This window comes from Schistocerca cancellata, chromosome 10 (genome assembly GCF_023864275.1).
Source record: "Schistocerca cancellata isolate TAMUIC-IGC-003103 chromosome 10, iqSchCanc2.1, whole genome shotgun sequence".
In the NCBI taxonomy this organism is placed as follows: Eukaryota; Metazoa; Arthropoda; class Insecta; order Orthoptera; family Acrididae; genus Schistocerca; species Schistocerca cancellata.
Window position 1 is genome coordinate 145,882,232 of NC_064635.1, and position 19,886 is coordinate 145,902,117.

The following is a 19,886-nucleotide window of genomic DNA, read 5'->3' on the forward strand; positions in this document are numbered from 1 at the left end:
GTCGATACGTGTTTCGGTGCTGGTAATCTGTCGGCCTGTTTGTCCTCCAATACCCATTGCGATTACTGTTATTCCCCCTGTAATAGTTATTGCCATTCCTGGGTGGATAACTGTTGCCATTTCTTGTCCCGTAGGAAGTCGTTTCTGAAAGTATTTGTATGGAATGTAGCCATGTATGGAATTGAAACATGGACGATAAATAGTTTGGACAGGAAGAGAATAGAAGCTTTCGAAATGTGATGCTACAGAAGAATGCTGAAGATTAGATGGGTAGACCACATAACTAATGATGAAGTATTGAATAGAATGGGGGAGAAGAGGAGTCTGTGGCACAGCTTGACAAAAAGAAGGGACTGGTTGATAGGGCATGTTCTGAGGCATCAAGGGATCACAAATTTAGCATTGGAGGGCAGCGTGGAGGGTAAAAATCGTAGAGGGAGACCAAGAGATCAATACACTAAGCAGATCCAAAAGGATGTAGGTTGCTGTAAGTACAGGGAGATGAAGAAGCTTGCACAGGATAGGGTAGCATGGAGAGCTGCATCAAACCAGTCTCAGGACTGAAGACCATAACAACAAAAACATCCATAACCATTTCTGTGTTGGAATATTGTCACTTCTCACTGCGCTGTTATCACGCGGTTCGTAATAGCTGACATTCCTTCGTGAGGTCTCCGCCGCATTTCGAAGTCTTTCAATCCAGCAATAAAAATCTTAGATTTCTGTTATTAAGGTTTATTTTTTCTTCTAAGTATGACTTTATGATATATCAGTCATAATTGTAATGGGTACAGGATGGTAAAATAGTGATATTGTGTGTTAACAACAGTGAAGCGAAATTCCTAACTATTTTAAGGTTTTTTAATATTAAGATGGTTGATGACAGTGTCTGGGGTCGATAAAATACAGACAGATTAAATACAGTTGCAACCAGAGATATCAATTAAGCGAAAAAGAATCAATGAAAATAACCAAATAATGGATGGGGGTCGATAAAGAACAATCAAAAAGAAGTACATAATTAAAACAATGAAGTAACTTCAGAGTATAAAGCAATCTACAGTGGCTGATAAATTCTTTTCATTAAATCGGATATCTCGCGTTTCTGCTTCAATTAAGCCCAACAGTCGTGTATATGTTTAACTACAGGTCATGGAAAAAATAGGAGAGACAGAGGCAACAACGGTTCTGAGTGTCAATTGAATATCACTTGCTGGCGTAGCACCAGCGCACGTGTTTACCTTTCGACGACTGTTTATACGCCTCCGTGTGAGCCCTAATTTCTCATAGATTATCTTTGAGCTCCTTCGTGGTCAGCTTCAAATGTCGGATCTCTAAATTTTCTCAATACTGTTCCTCGAAAAGAATGTCGCCTTCCCTCCGGGTATTATCATGTGAGTTCCTAACAACTGCGTGTTGTTCGAACCTACCAGTAACAAATCTAGCAGCCCGTCTCAGAATTACTTCGACGTCTTCCTTTACTCCTACATGGTACGGTTCCCAAACACTCGAGCACCACTGAAGAGTAGGTCGCACTACCGTCCTGTATGCCGTCTCCTTTACAGATGAAGAATTCTCTCAATAAACCGAAGTCGACCATTCGCCTTTCCTACCACAATACTCACATGCTCATTCCATTTCATATCGCTATGCAACGTTGCGCTTTGGTATTTAAACGACATGACTATGTCGTGCAGGGCATTACTAATGCTTTATTCGAACATTACGAGTTTGTTTTCCCTACCCATCTGAATTAATTTACGTTCTTCTACATTTAGAGCTAGCTGCTATTCATCACACCAAATAGCAATTTAGTCCAAGTCATCTTGTATAATCCAACAATCAATCATCTTCAACACCTTACCATACACCACAGCATCATCAACAAACAACCTCAAAATACTACCCAGTCTGTCTGCCAAGTAATTTATGTATAAAGAGAACAACAGTGATCCTATTCACACTTCCCTGGGGCTCTATGACAAAACAGTGCTGTATCTTAGTTGAACATTTCACGAAGTGAACTGCAGTTGGACTGCATCCTTTTTTTAACATTAATGCATGAAATCAATTGTTTCTTAAAAGCGATATTGTGACGATATTGTACCTTAGTTAGTAAAATGAGGATACTAAATAATTGCGTAGGAGAACTAGAGTTTATTATTTCATATTTACAAAAAATAGATAAGTGTACAGTCTGGAGTAGAGAAAAATATTGCAGTTTCCCTGCGTAGCAACCATAAATGACAGCAACAGAATGTGGGCGTCACGGCAGCTGCTTCTTCAAATACTGGTGGTGGTGCGTGTTGGTAGGGCTGGTGATCACCTCGTCTGCTGCTTGAGCACCCGCCGCAGGATCTTGCCAGATGGGTTTTTCGGTATGGCGTCGATAAAATGCACACCACCCGCTAGCTTCTTGTAGTCCGCGACCTGAAAATCAAACGAAAGACATCGCACTGAGACGCGAGCTGTTTTCATTCCTAGGGTCTGTGCTGAGAAAAAGTATTCGGCACCTCGTACTTTTTATTTAAGGTGATCAGATTAGGATTTTCGTATTCCCTCTTATACTGAGCCACCATTTTACACTTATATTTCTTACTGCATTGCTGATCAATTAAATAAAGATTATAGTTATACATGTACTTGTATACAAATGGATGTGTGTGTGTGTGTGTGTGTGTGTGTGTGTGTGTGTGTGTGTGTGTGTGTGTGTGTGTGAGAGAGAGAGAGAGAGAGAGAGAGAGAGAGAGAGAGAGAGAGAGAGAGTGAGAATGAATAAGTGAAGATGTATGTTATGAGCGAGTGACCAAAGATATGAGTGTGTAAATGTGTGAGTTAGAATCTGAGTGAGTGAGAGAGGATGTGACTGAGTATGGATGTTACTGAGAAACTGAGTAAGTGAGTGTGCATGTGTGAGAGTGATAATGTTAGTGAGTGTGGATGTGTGTTTGTGTGTGTGCGCGCGCGCGCTCGGGTGTGTGTGTGTGTGTGTGTGTGTGTGTGTGTGTGTGTGTGTGTGAGAGAGAGAGAGAGAGAGAGAGAGAGAGAGAGAGAGAGAGAGAGAGAGAGTCTATGTACGCCGCTGACCCTTTAAAACCATGAAGGAAGCAAGCAACAAACATCAAAATCTACTACAATCGTAGATATTCAGATAATCACCATTTCAGAGCAACTGCACAATGTAGATAGGAGTAACGTCCTCCACATTTGAAAAATGCGGAAATACACTCAACGAAAATAAAAAAGAGAAAACTCAGCACAAAGGAGTTAAGCAAATTAGCTACAAATTGATATTCTTACAGGTATCAGCGGAAAACGTAAGACTGTAAACTTTGGCAGCATTGCAGTGTCAGCACACAGCTGATGAGGATAGTAAACAGGGGATATGTTGATACCAGGACACGAAATCCTTGCGAATTTCATAGCATGTACTCAGTTGGACAGTAACTATGCCTTGCGTGCAGGTACCTGTAAGAATTTGAGAGAGTATGTGTCTTTGGGCTCAAAGAAGCCGGGGAGTAATCGGTGCATCGCTCGACATTGAATAGGAGCTACGTCACTATTCGATGATGTTGACAGGAATGGGCGAACCATGGTCGAACAGAGAGCATCGAGAAGGAGGCGGTCAGTATCATCGATCCGACGTGCAACTGGTAATTGAGTGACCACAAGGATCATTAAAAGGCGGCACACTGAAACGTGGCTAAGCTCGCGATGCCGCTCCCACTGACTACCATTGACGTCTGAACAGCCGGCCGGGGTGGCCGAGCGGTTCTAGGCGCTACAGTCTGGAACCACGCGACCGCTACGGTCGCAGGTTCGAATCCTGCCTCAGGCATGGATGTGTGTGTTGTCCTTAGGTTAGTTAGGTTTAAGTAGTTCTAAGTTCTAGGGGACTGATGACCTCAGAAGTTAAGTCCCATAGTGCTCAGAGCCATTTGAACCAACGTCTGAACATCAACAAGCCCGTTTGCAGTGCTGCCGCGAACATTCGGCCTGGAATCTCGTTGACTGGAGTAGAACTGTGTTCGGTAATGGGTCCCACTTCGAACTGAGGCCCGATAACCAGCAAAAATGTGTCTGGAGATGCCCCCAGAAACAAGTATGTCGCCCGCGATGCGGCCCGACAACCAGGCATGAGTGATGGTTTGGAGTGACATTTCATTTCATAGCACAACCCACTTAGTGATGATGATGATGATGTTTGGTTTGTGGGGCGCTCAACTGCGTGGTTATCAGCGCCCGTACAATTTCCCAACCTTTGCTCAGTCCAATTTCGCCACTTTCCTGGATGATGATGAAATGATAAGGACAACACAAACACCCAGTCATCTCGAGGCAGGTGAAAATCCCTGACCCCGCCGGGAATCGAACCCACTTAGTTGCCATCCGCGACACCCTTACAGCACAGCGGCAAGCCATCCCGGGATTCATTTCAACACGATAGTGTCCGTCCATACATGACGAGAATTTCTGCTTCTTGTCTTCGTGCTAGCAAAACACTACCTTGACCGGCAAGGTCGTCGGATATCTCCGCAGCTGAGAACATTTGCGGCTGTATGCGCAGAACTATCTGACGCACCAGTTTGACAGAATTTGGCACAATATCCCTCAGGAAGCGATCCAGTCAATGCCAAGCTGAATAACTGCTTATCTAAGGCCAGAGATGGACAACACGTTATTGACTTGCTCAATTTGTGAAGCCCTTACTCTTGAATAACTCATGAAATTTTTCTCAAATTGTAACCATTTCTTTGTCTGTACATGTACGTCACATCTACCGATTTACCGGCCGGAGTGGCCGTGCGGTTCTAGGTGCTACAGTCTGGAACCGAGCGACCGCTACGGTCGCAGGGTCGAATTCTGCCTCGGGCATGGATGTGTGTGATGTCCTTAGGTTAGTTAGGTTTGATTAGTTCTAAGTTCTAGGCGACTGATGACCTCAGCAGTTAAGTCGCATAGTGGTCAGAGCCATTTGAACCAAACCTACAGCCACGTCACATACCTCGAGTCACAAAATGGGTTTGTTTATAGCTAGCGAAGAATCCACAGCGTTACAACGTATGGAGCACTGAGGACTGTGGCAGTTTCTCCTGTGTCAACAAAAACAAGGCGTAGGAGTGGCACCGCATCGGCTTCTCAGTCGAGTCACGGTTCTGCGTACGTGATCTGGATGGACATTTCAGTGGATGGATGATGATGATGTTTGGTTTGTGGGACGCTCAACTGCGCGGTGATCAGTGCCCGTACAAAGTCCCAATTTTTACACAATCCAATCTTATTAGCCCGTGTCACGAATGATGATGATGATTCAGTGGATGGAGGCTCCAGTGAGAAAGGATGTGGTCAAATTGCATTATCCATTGCCATAGGGTCAGCAGCTCGTGGAATTGTGGTTCGCATTGCTGACTTTCGATCACTGGAACCCACATTAAATTACCAGCCGAGTTTGGGATACTCTCTGCTCGGGATTGGGTGTGTGTGCTGCCCTCATCATCATTTCATCATCATCATCGATTCGTAAGTCGCCGAAGTGGTGTCAAATAAAAATTTCTGCACCAGCCGGCAGAACTCCGCAGAAGGGAACTCCTGGCCAAAAGTGCAATATGCACATTTCGTTGTCATATGATCCCAGCGCCTGGTGCTGGACCATACGCGAGCATATGACCCCTGTAACCCATCATGCACATACTACATTCTCCAAAGACACGCAAGATAAGGTATGCCGTGGCTGAAATGCCAATTGAATGGGGCCCATATTTCAAATATAAGAATTGTACCACCCAGACTGGTTGAAGTTTGCATGTGCCACTTTGACATAATGTAGCGAGTCAGACATCTGAGGACATGAATGTAGTGTCCGTTTACTTACTCTTTGATTGCAAAGCTGTACCCTCAGCACGCGAGGTGATGCCCACCGTCTTTTTCGAACGTCCTGGGTCCGATTCTTATCGAATTCCCTGAGCACGGAAAAAATCGTTAAGAATAACGTTTACTTTGAGACTCAGCAGCCCACACAAGTTCATCAAGAGCAAACGACCTGGGCTGCTCACAGAGGGAGTGATTCTGATCCACGACAATGCGCTTCCTCATGTCTCCGAGGTCACACAGAGAGTAATGGCCAAGTTAAATTGAGAGCAGCTTGTGTATCCACCCTACAGCCCAAACATGTCACCCTGCGACTTGGTCAGCTAAAAAAAAAACACATCTCAAAGGGAAGCGCCTTAACTTGGAAGACGAATCGAAGGACACAGTGGATGATTCGCTTCTGTCACAACCACTGGAATTCTGGGAACAGGGAATCCTTTGGCTCGGGTAACAGTGGCATAGTTGTGCGTAGGCTTCTGATTACTTTTGACTAAAGGCTACAATTATACCCACAGTGTTGTTTAGTACCTTTTCTTTTGAACGCCCGTCATACATATGTAAGTTACTAAGACAATGTTTCGTACTGCAATCAGTAGGGATCGTAACCACACACTGGCAATTATCTCGCGGACACAGCTAGTTTCCTGATCTTTGTTTACTGGAAAGCTGTTGTGTTTGTCAACGTCAAACGTGTCAGGTGTTATTTTTAAACTGTGATTGCTGTGGCCACCCACTTCAGACGGCGTAGCGCCTACTGCATCGGCATCCCGCTTCACAGCCAACCAACACGGGATGCCTGCATCACAGGGCGTATATTCACCAGGGAAACCTACAGGGTGATCAAAAAGTTAGTATAAATTTGAAAACTTAATAAACCACGGAATAATGTAGATAGAGGGGTAAAAATTGACATACATGCTTGGAATGACACGGGGTTTTATTAGAACCGAAAAAAACAAAGTTCACAACTGCTACCATGACAGGTGAGAGGTACGCCGATATGTTACAGAATCGCATCATCCCCAGCCTGGCTGATAAACACCTGCTGGAATGTACGATGTTTATGCAGGATGGCGCTCCACCTCATATTGCTACACGCGTGAAAGATCTCTTGCACGCGTCGTGTGCTCAGCCACCACTTTCGTCACGCTTCACCTCCCAGATCCCCAGACCTCAGTCCGTGCGATTATTGGCTTTGGGGGTACCTGAAGTCGCAAGTGTATCGTGATCGACTGACACCTCTAGGAATGCTGAAAGACAACATCCGACGCCAATGCCTCACCATAACTCCGGACATGCTTTACAGTGCTGTTCACAACATTATTCCTCAGCTACAGCTATTATTGAGGAATGATGGTGGACATACTGATCATTTCCTGTAAAGAACATCATCTTTGCTTTGTCTTACTTTGTTATGCTAATTATTGCTATTCTGATGAGATGAAGCGCCGTCTGTCAGACATTTTTGAACTTTCCTATTTTTTGGTTCTAATAAAACCCCATGTCATTCCAAGCATGTGTGTCTATTTGTACCTCTCTATCTACATTATTCCGTGATTTATTCAGTTTTCAAATTTATACTGATTTTTTGATCACCCGGAATGTCGTCTGTGTTGCCAACACAAATATTTACCAGCGGCCACAACACAACACCGGGTCTCCACCAACGGCCGCCAGGGACCGCTACCCGTTCACAGAGCCTGCAGAACAGCTTCACCAGAGGTCGCAGCTAGCCCAGGAACGCGATCGGAAATAGTTCCGGCAGATACGTCCGCCAAACGGGGTTTACAGGGTGGCGAACTGCCGGAAAAGGGCAGTTCGACGCACCGCTTGAAAGTATACAAGTTGCCGCTCCGGCAGCCATGGCCAGACGCCTCTCCTAGCTGGTCGCTTTCTTGCAGATGAACTTGGTATAGTCGACGAACATCTTAACGTTGTAGACTTGTTTGATAGTGATCTCTACCCGTGAAGAGTCGGGTCTTTTCTATTATTATTTGCTATTTTATATTGGTGACGATCCGCAGCTGGGATCGAACCTGTTGTTCTTTTGGAGATTGTGTAAGTGTTTCGTTTTGGTGAGTCCAATAAATTGTGTTTCCTGCATTTCTATTCTGCTAGCGCAGATACGTCGGTGATCTCTCCTGTATCTATGATAACAGAATTTATATAATTTTTATGGATAAATAAATAACTAATCTCGTTTGGCTAACTGCTCGGTGCAAATATTTTCCTCCGACGCTGTTTGAGTGACATTTCCGTTTCTGCTGGTGCCGTCATCAGTAACCAAATCCAGATCCTCCCTATGAAAAGCGTGAACTAGCTCAGAGGATACTTATTTTTAAGATATAAATGCATTTATTGTGCTAGATTATTATTAGCGTCATGGCATTCAGGCGAATAAGTTGCAACTGCACTTCACAGCAACATAAAGTTTCACCAGAGCTCACTGTTGATAAGCAAGCAGTGTACTGACACAGATTTCGCTCCCTAGCCTGCCGAAGGGCCTTCCTGCTCTCCTTCCGCACTGCATCGTCGACAATGACATCCGAACAGTGTGGTTACATCGCCGACAATGTGGTAGCATCGCCGACAATGGCATCCGTACGATTCCAGAAATCAGTGTTTATTCCGTCTCCTAGAGTGTTTTTGTTTATAACAGTGTGTTGTGCCGTATTCGTTCGTCCAGTACTTTTGTGATGTTAATGTTACTATAGTCTTGCCCTCCCGGTTGGCCGTGCGGTCTAAAGCACGAGTTTTCGGGCGGGAAGGAGAGCCCGGTGGCTCTGAGCACTATGGGACTTAACATCGGAGGTCAACAGTCCCCTAGAACTTGGAACGTCAACCTAACCTAAGGACATCACACATACATGCCCGAGGCAGGATTCGAACCTGCGACCGTAGCAGTCGCGCGGTTCCGGACTGAAGCGCCTAGGACCGCTCGACCACCATGGCCGGCTGGAGCGCCTGGTCCCCGGCACGAATCCGCCCGGCGGATTTGGGTCGAGGTCCGGTGAACCGGCCAGTTTGTGGATGGTTTTTAGGCGGTTTTCCATATGCCTCGGCGAATGCGGGTTGGTTCCCCTTATTCCGCCACAGTTACACTATGTCGGCGATTGCTGCACAAACCAATTCTCCACGTACACGTACACCACCATTACTCTACCACGCAAACATAGGGTTACACTCGTTTGGTGTGAGACGTTCCCTGGAGGGGGGGGGGGGGGGTGTCCACCGGGGGCCGAACCGCACAATAACCCAGGGTTCGGCGTGGGGCGGCAGAGGGGTGAAGTGGATTGCGGTAGTCTTCGTGGGGTTGTGGGCCACTGCGGCTGCGGTGGGGACGGAGCTTCTTCGTCGTTTCTAGGTCCCCGGTTAACATACAATACAATACTATTGTCTTCACAACGACGAACGACATGGGCCTACCAGGGGGAAAAGGAAATCAACTAACGTCTGGGAGGGGGGTGGAGGCGCCAAATGAGATATCACTTCTGCGAAAACTGGTCTCGAAACGACCCTGCAGAGGGGAGGTCGTCAACACTTATTTTGGGAGGAGACACCACCTGTAACTCCAACGATACTTGATCTGTGCCTGGTGGCAGCGATAACAACTTATTTTGGTCCTGGAGGAGACTTTACTGGGGTAAAAATTGTAGAGGCAGACCAAACCTTGACAACAGCGAGCAGTTTGAACTGGATGTAAGTGGCAGCAGTCGTGCACAGATGTAGAGCCGTGTACGGGACACGCTAGTGGGGAGAGCTGTACAGAGCAGTCTCCAGACTGAAGACAGCGGGGCCTACCTTGGCATCAACAAACTTGGCTACGTCCTGCGGCGTGACCACCTGCTGGGCCTTCTTCTTGAGCACCACGTAGGCCCGGGGCACCTCGCCGCTCCTCTCGTCAGGCACGCCCACAACTGCCGCCTCCTCGACGGCAGGATGGCTGCGAAGGATCTCCTCCAGTTCCGCCGGCGGCACCTGCAGCATCCGTCAACAGTGTACAGCACACCTCCCACAGGTACAAATACGAGGGTTGCCCATAAACTATTGTACCGCATTTTTTTTCTCAGTCGAAAACAATGTTTCGAATGCGAAATGTTACGTCTGTATTACACTACTGGCCATTAAAACTGCTACACCATGAAGAGGACGTACTACAGATTCGAAATTTAATCGACAGGAAGAAGATGCTGTAATACGCAAATGATTAGCTTTTCAGAGCATTCACACAAGGCTGGCGCCGATGGCGACACCTACAACGTGCTGACATGAGGAAAGTTTCCAACTGATTTCTCATACACAAACAGCAGTTGACCGGCGTTGCCTGGTGAAACGTTGCTGTGATGCCTCGTGTAAGGAGGAGAAATGCGTACCATCACGTTTCCGACTTTGATAAATGTCGGATTGTAGCCTGTCGCGATTGCGGTTTATCGTATTGCGACATTGCTGCTCGCGTTGGTCGAGATCCAATGACTGTTAGCAGAATATGGAATCGGTGGGTTCAGGAGGGAAGTACGGAACGCCGTGCTGGATCCCAACGGCCTCGTATCACTAGCAGTCGAGATGACAGGCATCTTATCGGCATGGCTGTAACGGATCGTGCAGCCATGTCTCGATCCCCGAGGTAACAGATAGGGACGTTTTCAACACAACAACCATCTGCACGAACAGTTTGACGACGTTTGCAGCAGCATGGACTATCAGCTCGGACAACATGGCTGCGGTTACTCTTGACGCTGCATCACAGACAAGAGCGCCTGCGATGGTGTACTCAACGACGAACCTGGGTGCACGAATGGCAAAACATTATTTCGGGTGAATCCAGGTTCTGTTTACATCATCATGATGGTCGCATCCGTGTTTGGTAACATCGGGGTGAACGCACACTGAAAGCGTGTATTCGTCATCGCCATACTGGCGTATCACCCGGCGTGATCGTATGGGGTGCCATTGGTTACACCTCTCGGCCACCTCTTGTTCGCATTGACGGCACTTTGAACAGTGGACGTTAAATTTCAGATGTGTTACGACCCGTGGCTCTACCCTTCATTCGATACCTGCGAAACTCTACATTTCAACAGGGTAATGCACGACCGCATGTTGCAGGTCCTGTACGGGCCTTTCTGGATACAGAAAATGTTCGACTGCTGCCCTGGCCAGCACATTCTCCAGATCTCTCACCAATTGAAAACGTCTGGTCAATGGTGGCCGAGCAACTGGATCGTCACAATACGCCAGTCACTACTCTCGATGAACTGTGGTATCGTGTTGAAGCTTCATGGGCCGCTGTCCTGTACACGCCATCCAAGGTCTGTTTGACTCAATGCCCAGGCGTATCGAGGCCGTTATTACGGCCAGAGATGGTTGTTCTGGGTACTGATTCCTCAGGATCTATGCACCCAAATCGCGTGGAAATGTAATGACATATCAGTTCTATTATAATATATTTGTCCAATGAATACCTGTTTATCATCTACATTTCTTCTTGGTTAAGCAATTTTAATGGCCAGTAGTGTATTTGAAGTTTCCTGAGTGAGCGCGCCAAGTTTCCGTCTCTTCCGAAAGATAGCTTAGCTGCAGGACAGTTTCAAAATGGCGTCTGTAGGTGATGCAACGTGCCGTCATTGAATTTGTCACTGCAGAGGAAGAAACTGTGGGGAATATTCACCAACGCTTGTACGAAGTCTACGGAGCATCTGCTGTCGACAGAAATACAGTTAGTAGCTGGGCTCGGAGGGTGAGGCCATCAGAAGGCGGTTCGGCAGAGCTCCACATTTGCAGCGGTCGGGGAGACCACCCGCGGCTTTCACACCCGACGTGTTGCAGCGAGCTGATGTCATTCGTGAGTACAGACGCATTCGTGGAAGACATTTTGAGGACGACGAGGACGCGATTCACACAGTGAAGCACTGGCTCCGCCAGGAGGACAAGGATTGGTACCGACAGGGCATACACGCCCTTGTTTCGCGCTGGAGGAAGGTCATAGAACGGGGATGGAGATTACGTGCAAAAATAGGGTGTGTAGATGAAACGCCATTCTTTCGTGTGTGTAATTTTCATTATGTTCAATAAAGAATTGCTGAAGAAAAAAAACTGCAGTGCATTACTTTCTGGGCATCCCTCGTGCTGAACCAGTAGTTTTCCTGAATAACCACATCTTGCAGTGCGGATCGCGTGGGAAGAATGATTGTTGGAAGCTGCCTACAGGGACGCGGGGCCGTACCGACAGCAGTGGCACGGCCAGCTGCTTTACATTTCTTTGGCTGTGAGTCCATGGCGCGATTGACGTGGTCCCACAGATTCTCGCTTGGTTTATATCGATGAAGTTTGGTGGCCAGCGGAGTATAGTAAACTAATCTTGGGCCTCTTCAAATCACGCAGGTACGCTCCGAGCTGTGTTACATTTTCCTGCTGGCAGTGTGGTAGGTCCGATGTTGTTTTCTATCTACATAAATGATCTTTTGGACAGGGTGGATAGCAATGTGCGGCTGTTTGCTGATGATGCTGTGGTGTACGGGAAGGTGTCGTCGTTGAGTGACTGTAGGAGGATACAAGATGACTTGCACAGGATTTGTGATTGGTGTAAAGAATGGCAGCTAACTCTAAATATAGATAAATGTAAATTAATGCAGATGAATAGGAAAAAAATCCTGTAATGTTTGAATACTCCATTAGTAGTGTAGCGCTTGACACAGTCACGTCGATTAAATATTTGGGCGTAACATTGCAGAGCGATATGAAGTGGGACAAGCATGTAATGGCAGTTGTAGGGAAGGCGGATAGTCGTCTTCGGTTCATTGGTAGAATTTTGGGTAGATGTGGTTCATCTGTAAAGGAGACTGCTTATAAATACGACCTATTCTTGAGTACTCCTCGAGCGTTTGGGATCCCTATCAGGTCGGATTGAGGGAGGACATAGAAGCAATTCAGAGGTCCGGCTGCTAGATTTGTTACTGGTAGGTTTGATCATCACGAGAGTGTTACGGAAATGCTTCAGGAACTCGGGCGGGGGTCTCTGGCGGAAAAGAGGCGTTCTTTTCGTGAATCGCTACTGAGGAAATTTAGAAAACTAGCACTTGAGGCTGACTGCAGTACAATTTTACTGCCGCCAACTTATATTTCGCGGAAAGACCACAAAGATAAGATAAGAGAGATTAGATCTCGTACAGAGGCATATAGGCAGTCATTTTTCCCTCGTTCTGTTTGGGAGTGGAAGAGGGAGAGAAGATGCTAGTTGTGGTACGAGGTACCCTCCGCAGCGCACCGTATGGTGGATTGCGGAGTATGTATGTAGATGTAGATGGTAGGTGCCATCGTGTCAAGGGAAAACAACATTGCATGTGGGGGTGGAAATTGTCTCCAGAGATAGATGTGTTGATCCACTGTGCCTTCGAGAATCAGTCGTTCCACGCCATTCTACATCTACATCGTTATACGCAAGCCACCTAATGGTTCCATTCGCGAATAATGAGTGGGAAGAATGATTGTTGGTAAGCCTCTGTGTTGCCTCTAATTTCTCGAATTTTCTCCTCGTGGTCAAAACGCGAGATGTTTGTTTGGGGGATGTTATATGTCGTCCAACTCCTCCAGGAAAGTGCTGTCCCGAAATTCAATAGTAAATCTCTACGTCATTCACAACGCCTCTCCTGTAACGTCTGCCAGTGGAGTATGTTTAGCATCTCCGTAACGCTCTCTCGCCAGCTGAACGATTCCGTGACGAAACGCGCCGCTCTTCGCTGGATCTTCTCTATCTCCTCTATCAGTCCTACCTGACAGGGATCCCACATAGATGAACAATACTCAAGAATCGAGCGAACAAGCGCCTTGTAAGCCGCTTCTTTCGTGGATGTGTTACATTTCCTTAAGGGGGCTAGGACGTTAAACGGGCCGACTTGGAGCAGGAGAGGCACCACAGGACATTTTATTTTCTACTGTCTATACTTTTACAAATAAATTCATAAAACTTTGTCAGCATGACCAGGAAGGATTCGGGATTCACACTCATAGCAGTGGAAGTTCAAAAACAAAACAAAATAAATTTTTTTACGTGTGAAATTTCATCATTTTTTCGCTTACTGTTGGCTGCATTTGTTGCTATAGGTACATTTTTCTTCACAAGTAACAGAGATTCTTTGATGAATTTTTCACAGCATACAAAACATACTTACAGGTGTATGAAACTCTAGAATTTTCCAAATGTATTAAAAGCTCTGGTAAAAATTGAGATAATTAAGTACAAAATTTGATTTTTTTTCTAAACATAAAGTTTAAAACGTAACAGCTCATTCATTTTTTCATAAATTAAATAGATTCTAGAATTTCAGACACCTGTAAGTATGGTTTGTATGCTGTGAAAAATTCATCGAACAGTCTCTCTTACTTATGAAGAAAAGTGTACCTATAACAACAAATGCAGCCAATAGTAAGTGAAAAATGATGAAATTTCACATGTATAAAAATTTTTTTTATGTTTTTGAACTTCCGCTGCTACGAGTGTGAATCCTGAATCCTTCCTGGTCATTCTGACAAAGTTTTATGAATTTACTTGTAAAAGTATAGACAATGGAAATCAAAATGTCCTGTGGTGCCTCTCCTGCTCCAAGTCGGCCCGTTTAACGTCCTACCTCCCTTAAGACTCTTCCAATGAATCTGAGTCTGCTTTATGCTTTTCCCACTGTTTTATATGGTCATTCCATTTACGGTCGCTCTGGATAGTTACACCTAGATATTTTACGGCAGACGCTGTCTCCACCTGTTTATCATCAATAGTGTAGCTGTACAGAAGTGGATTTCTTTTCCTATGTGTGCGCAATATGTTACATTTATTGACGGTCAGGGACAACTGCCAGAGCCTGCACCATTCATCAGTTATCTGGAGGTCGTTCTGCAAATTCTTACTGTCTTCTGGCTTTGTTGCTTTGGTAAAGACAACTGCATCATCTGCGGATAGCTTTGAAGAGAACCCGGTGCCTTCTACTGTACCTACAGGTACAGTGAAAAAATGTAAATTAAATAGCAAACATATGTACATATTCCAGGCCACTGATGATGCCTTGCAGAAAATAAAGGCGAAACGCGTATGGCACTAAAATTGTGTTTTATTCAGTTGCTGTCACACGGTCCATCAGTAAAAATTATCAATACACTACTAGATAATTTATATAAATTGTAAACATCAATGGTCCTATCACAGTTCCCTGTCATGTTCCGGATATTACCTTTACATCTGTCGATTTTGTTTCGTTAAGTGCGACGTGTTGAGTTCTATCTCCAAGAAAGTCTCGAATCCAATCGCAAGTCTGCTCCGATATCTCGTATTTTTTTCATTAAACGTCAATGCGGGACGGTGTCAAATGCCTCACTGAAATCAAGGAACACAACATCAGCCTGAGCGCCGTTGTCCACTGCGCTGTGGATCTCATGGAGGAACAGAGAGAGATGAGTTTCGCAGGTATCCGCAGGTATCCGCGGTGATTTTTATAGAGGAGCTGTTCATTTTCCAAAAATGTCATCATTCTTGAACACAAAACATGTTCCATAATTCTACAACAGATTGACATCAACGATACAGGTCTATATTTGTGTGGATCTATCTCACGGCCTTTCTTAAAAACAGGAATGACCTGCGCTTTTTTCCAGTCGTTGGGTACGAGTACCTTTCGTTGCTCAAGCGATCTACGATAAATGACTGCTAGGAGGGGAGCATGTTCTTACGTATAAGCTTTATAGCATTTTATAGGTATCTCATATGGTCCTGACGCCTTTCCACTACTAAGCGATTGTAGCTGCTTTTCAGTTCCGCGATCGGTAATCTCAGTATCTTCCATTTCGATGTTCGCACGACGATTGAAAGGAGTCACAGCGTTGCGATCTTCCGCGGTGAAACAACTTCGGAAGACCGACTTGAGTATTTCGACTTTCTCTTTGTTATCTTCCGTTTCGGTGCCCGGTGTGGTCGCTGAGAGAATGAATAGATGATTTTGACCCACTTACTGATTTTACATACGACCAAAATCTCTCAGGGTTTTTACTCACAAGGGAACCTCCCCATCGCACCCCCGTCAGATTTAGTTATAAGTTGGCACAGTGGATAGGCCTTGAAACACTGAACACAGATCAATCGAGAAAACAGGAATAAGTTGTGTGGAACTATGAAAAAATAAACAAAATATACAAACTGAATAGTCCATGCGGAAGACAGGCAATATCGACGACAGTCTGAACTCAGGAGCGCCGTGGTCCCAAGGTTAGCGTGAGCAGCTGAGGAACGGGAGGTATTTGGTTCAAATCTTCCCTTAAGCGAAAATTTTACTTTTTTTATTTTCGCAAAGTTATGAGCTGTCCGTTCGTTCATTGACGTCTCCGTTCACTGTAATGAGTTTAGTGTCTGTCTTTTGCGACCGCTCCGCAAAGCCGTACGATTAGTGGACGAAAGGACGTGCCTCTCCAATGGGAAGCGAAAACATTTGATCGCAAGGTCATAGGTCAACCGATTCCTCCACAGGAAAACACGTCTGATATATTCTACAGGATGCTGGTGACGGCATGTGCGTCACATGACAGGAATATGTCGTCGACCCACCTAACTTGTACACTTGGCGAATGGGTGAAAAGATTCTTCTACTTTGCCCGATTTGGGTTTTCTTGTGGATGTGATAATCACTCCGAAAAAAGTGATCAAAACATAAGAATTTGTCACATAAACTGCAACAAATGAATACAACAGTTTCACAGTCGCACAGTTTTCCCTGTGTTCTGTCAAAACATATATTTTTAGCGTTTTCAAATTTTTCCGTGTGTAGACCGTGAAATCCTGCATATGTCCAAGCAAATCTGAACATATCCTGGAATTTTGAAGAGCGAAGTAGATTATAAAAAAAATCAAACTTTTCGCTCAAGGGAAGACTTGAACCAAGGACATCTCGTTCAACAGCTCCACACGCTAACCATGGGACCACGGCGCTCCTGAGCTCACACTGTCCTAGATGTTGCCTATCTTGCACCTGGACTACTCCGTTTGTATATTTCGCTTATTTTTTTCATAGTTCCACACAACTTCTTCCTGTTTTCTCGATTGATCTGTGTTCAGTTTTTCAAGGCCTATCCACTGTGCCAACTTATAACTAAATCTGAGGGGGGTGCGATGGGGAGGTTCCCTTGTCAGGTCGGATGACAACGTCTTGGTTTCAAAATCATTTAACGCTTCTCTCATTGCTGTCCGTACGTTCTTTTGCGCTTCGTTCAGCTTTTGTTTGTCAGCTATGTTCTTATTTCTCTTGAATTTGAAATGAAGTGCTCTTTGTTTACGTAGCGCTTTTGTAACAAGACTATTAAACCATGGTGGATCTTTTCCCTTAAAACCTTACTCGGAACATACTTGTTAGGGCATATTGAACGATGCCTTTGAATTTTTTCCATTTGTTCTCCATATCGTCGTCCTCGTCACCGAATGTTTGATGCTGACTGCTGAGATATTCTGAAGTTTGTATCCTGTCACCCTTTCTAAGCAAATATATCTTCCTACGTTTCTTAACATTCCTTGTAGGACCCGTCGTCATAGATGCTGCCACAGCCTTATGATCGCTGATACCTTCCTCTACGTTAACTGATTCGATAAATTCAGGTCTGTTTGTTGCCAGGAGGTCTAAGACGTTACCTTCTCGAGATGGTTCTCTATTTGCTCAAGATAATTTTCGGACAAGACATCCAGAACAATGCCTCTCTGGCACAGGTTTTTATGGCATAGCACTCCCAATCCTATAGCTAGCAAGTTGAGGTCACCCCCCATTACAACGGCATCATCAGGAAAATTACTAACGATATTCTGCAAGTTCTGTCTAAATGGCTCTACAACTACAGATCCTGACCCAAGTGATCTATAAAGGCATCCGATCACCATTTTTGACCGTTCTTTGATAATCAATTTCACCAAGGTTAATTCACATTCGAAATCCGTGATAACTTCGCTATATTTTATCAATTTTTTTACTGCAATAAACACGCCGCCAAGATTGGCGACTAACCTATTCTTACGATAAACATTCCAATCTGAAGTTAGGATTTCGTTGTCATTGACATCTGGTTTCAACCATTTTTCTGTTCACAATACTATCTATGCATTATAACCTTCAGTAAGCGATATTAATTCTGGGACCTTTCCTTGGACGCTCCTTCAGTTGACTAAAATCATATTAATCTTTGTTACGAGGGTTGGAACTGTACAGCTCGTACAAAATAGATACGTGTTTCAAAGTTTTGATGACCTTCAAAGCAGTCACCAGCATTGTGTATAACCCGTTGTCAGCGATGTGGAAGTCGTAGGATGCTCTTGGCAGTGCCAGTTGCGTTGACAGTTCGAGCGGCGCGGCCTATTGCCCGGCGAATTTGTAGCAGTTCTGAAACGAATGCTTCAGTTTAGAAATCGAGTTGAGAGCTTAGAGGAGTGCAGTAGGTGGTATAGCACTTAGCAGCCCCATCAGTCAAAAAAATCAGTAACAGAATGAGATTTTCACTCTGCAGCGGAGTGTGCGCTGATATGAAACTTCCTGGCAGATTAAAACTGTGTGCCCGACCGAGACTCGAACTCAGGACCTTTGCCTTTCGCTGGCAAGTGCTCTACCATCTGAGCTACCGAAGCACGACTCACGCCCGGTACTCACAGTTGTACTTCTGCCAGTACCTCGTCTCCTACCTTCCAAACTTTACAGAAGCTCTCCTGCGAACCTTGCAGAACTAGCACCCTTGAAAGAAAGGATATTGCGGAGACATGGCTTAGCCACAGCCTGGGGGATGTTTCCAGAATGAGATTTTCACTCTGCAGCGGAGTGTGCGCTGATATGAAACTTCCTGGCAGATTAAAACTGTGTGCCCGACCGAGACTCGAACTCTGGACCTTTGCCCGCGAAAGGCAAAGGTCCCTAGTTCGAGTCTCGGCCGAGCACACAGTTTTAATCTGCCAGGAAGTTTCAAATCAGTAACAGTTTGCACTGTACGTGCTTGAGCATTGTCCTGCAAAATGATGGTCAGGTCCTTCAGAACGTATCATCACTTCTGTCTCTAAGCTGGTCGTAGGTTGTGTTCCAAAAATGAACAGCATAGAGACAGAAGCGATGACACTTTCTGCAGGACCTGACCATCATTTTTCAGGACAGTGCTCAAGCACGTACTGTACAAGCTGTTATTGATTTGTTTGACTGATGGGGCTGCTAAGTGCTATACTGCACTCCCCTGACATAAGCCCTCGTGACTTCAGCTGGATTTCTAAACTGAAGGAAACACTTCACGGCATTCGCTTCAGAACTGCTACAAATTCGTCGGGCAGTAGACTGCGCCGCTCGAACTGTCAACACAACTGGCACTGCAAGGGGTATCCTACAACTTCCACATCGCTGGCACCGAGTTATACATAATGCTGGTGACTACTCTGAAGGTCAGTAAAACTTTTTTGTACAAGCTGTAAATAAATAGTTGCCGCTATTAAAGTTCCAACCCTCGTATCTCTGACCTGCGAGGACCAAGATTATCTGAGGTCGATGTGGCTGATTTAACAGGCAAATCGTCTTTGATCCCAAGAGAGGTGTTCTCTAACCTAAAAAAGCCCATGTGGACGCCATACGTACTCCGCTACCCTAGTAGCCGCTTCCTGTGTGTAGGGCACGTCTGACCTATTAAGGGGAACCCTAAAATTCTGCACCCGATAGCGGAGGACGAGAAATTCGCATCCGACACCGTCGTAAATTCGTCTGAGCCTCTGGTTTGGACCTTCCGCTCTGCGCCAAACCAGAGGACCGCGATCAACCCTGGGTACGGTGCTACAAATAGAGAGCTTAGCCTGCACCCGCGTGCGTGGCTAGTTGCCTTCACCAAATCAGCCAGCCACCGAAAGGAGCCGAGGATGGCCTCAGAAGCCAAGCGGGAGGCGTCACTCGTGCCGACACGTGCCTCTACACGCAGCCGGTGGCACCCAGCGCGCTGGCCATAACGTCTGCTGAAAGGCCGTTTGTGAGACACTGTTGGCA

At 45.6% G+C, this 19,886-nt stretch overlaps 1 protein-coding gene across 4 annotated transcripts in view; it reads right to left on the reverse strand.

Annotated features, from left to right (window-relative positions):
- Positions 1–2,137: 2,137 nt before the first annotated feature.
- The window catches only part of LOC126106401 (uncharacterized), a 294,375-nt gene continuing 276,626 nt past the window's right edge, over positions 2,138–19,886 (reverse strand). For all 4 annotated transcript variants that reach the window (XM_049912671.1, XM_049912669.1, XM_049912672.1 and 1 more), the window contains exons 10-11: positions 9,670–9,846; positions 2,138–2,430 (exon numbers count right to left, since the gene is read on the reverse strand). In XM_049912671.1, the coding sequence (XP_049768628.1) occupies positions 2,323–2,430; positions 9,670–9,846 (285 nt within the window). In that variant the 3' untranslated portion in view covers positions 2,138–2,322. The remainder of the gene's footprint in view (positions 2,431–9,669; positions 9,847–19,886) is intronic.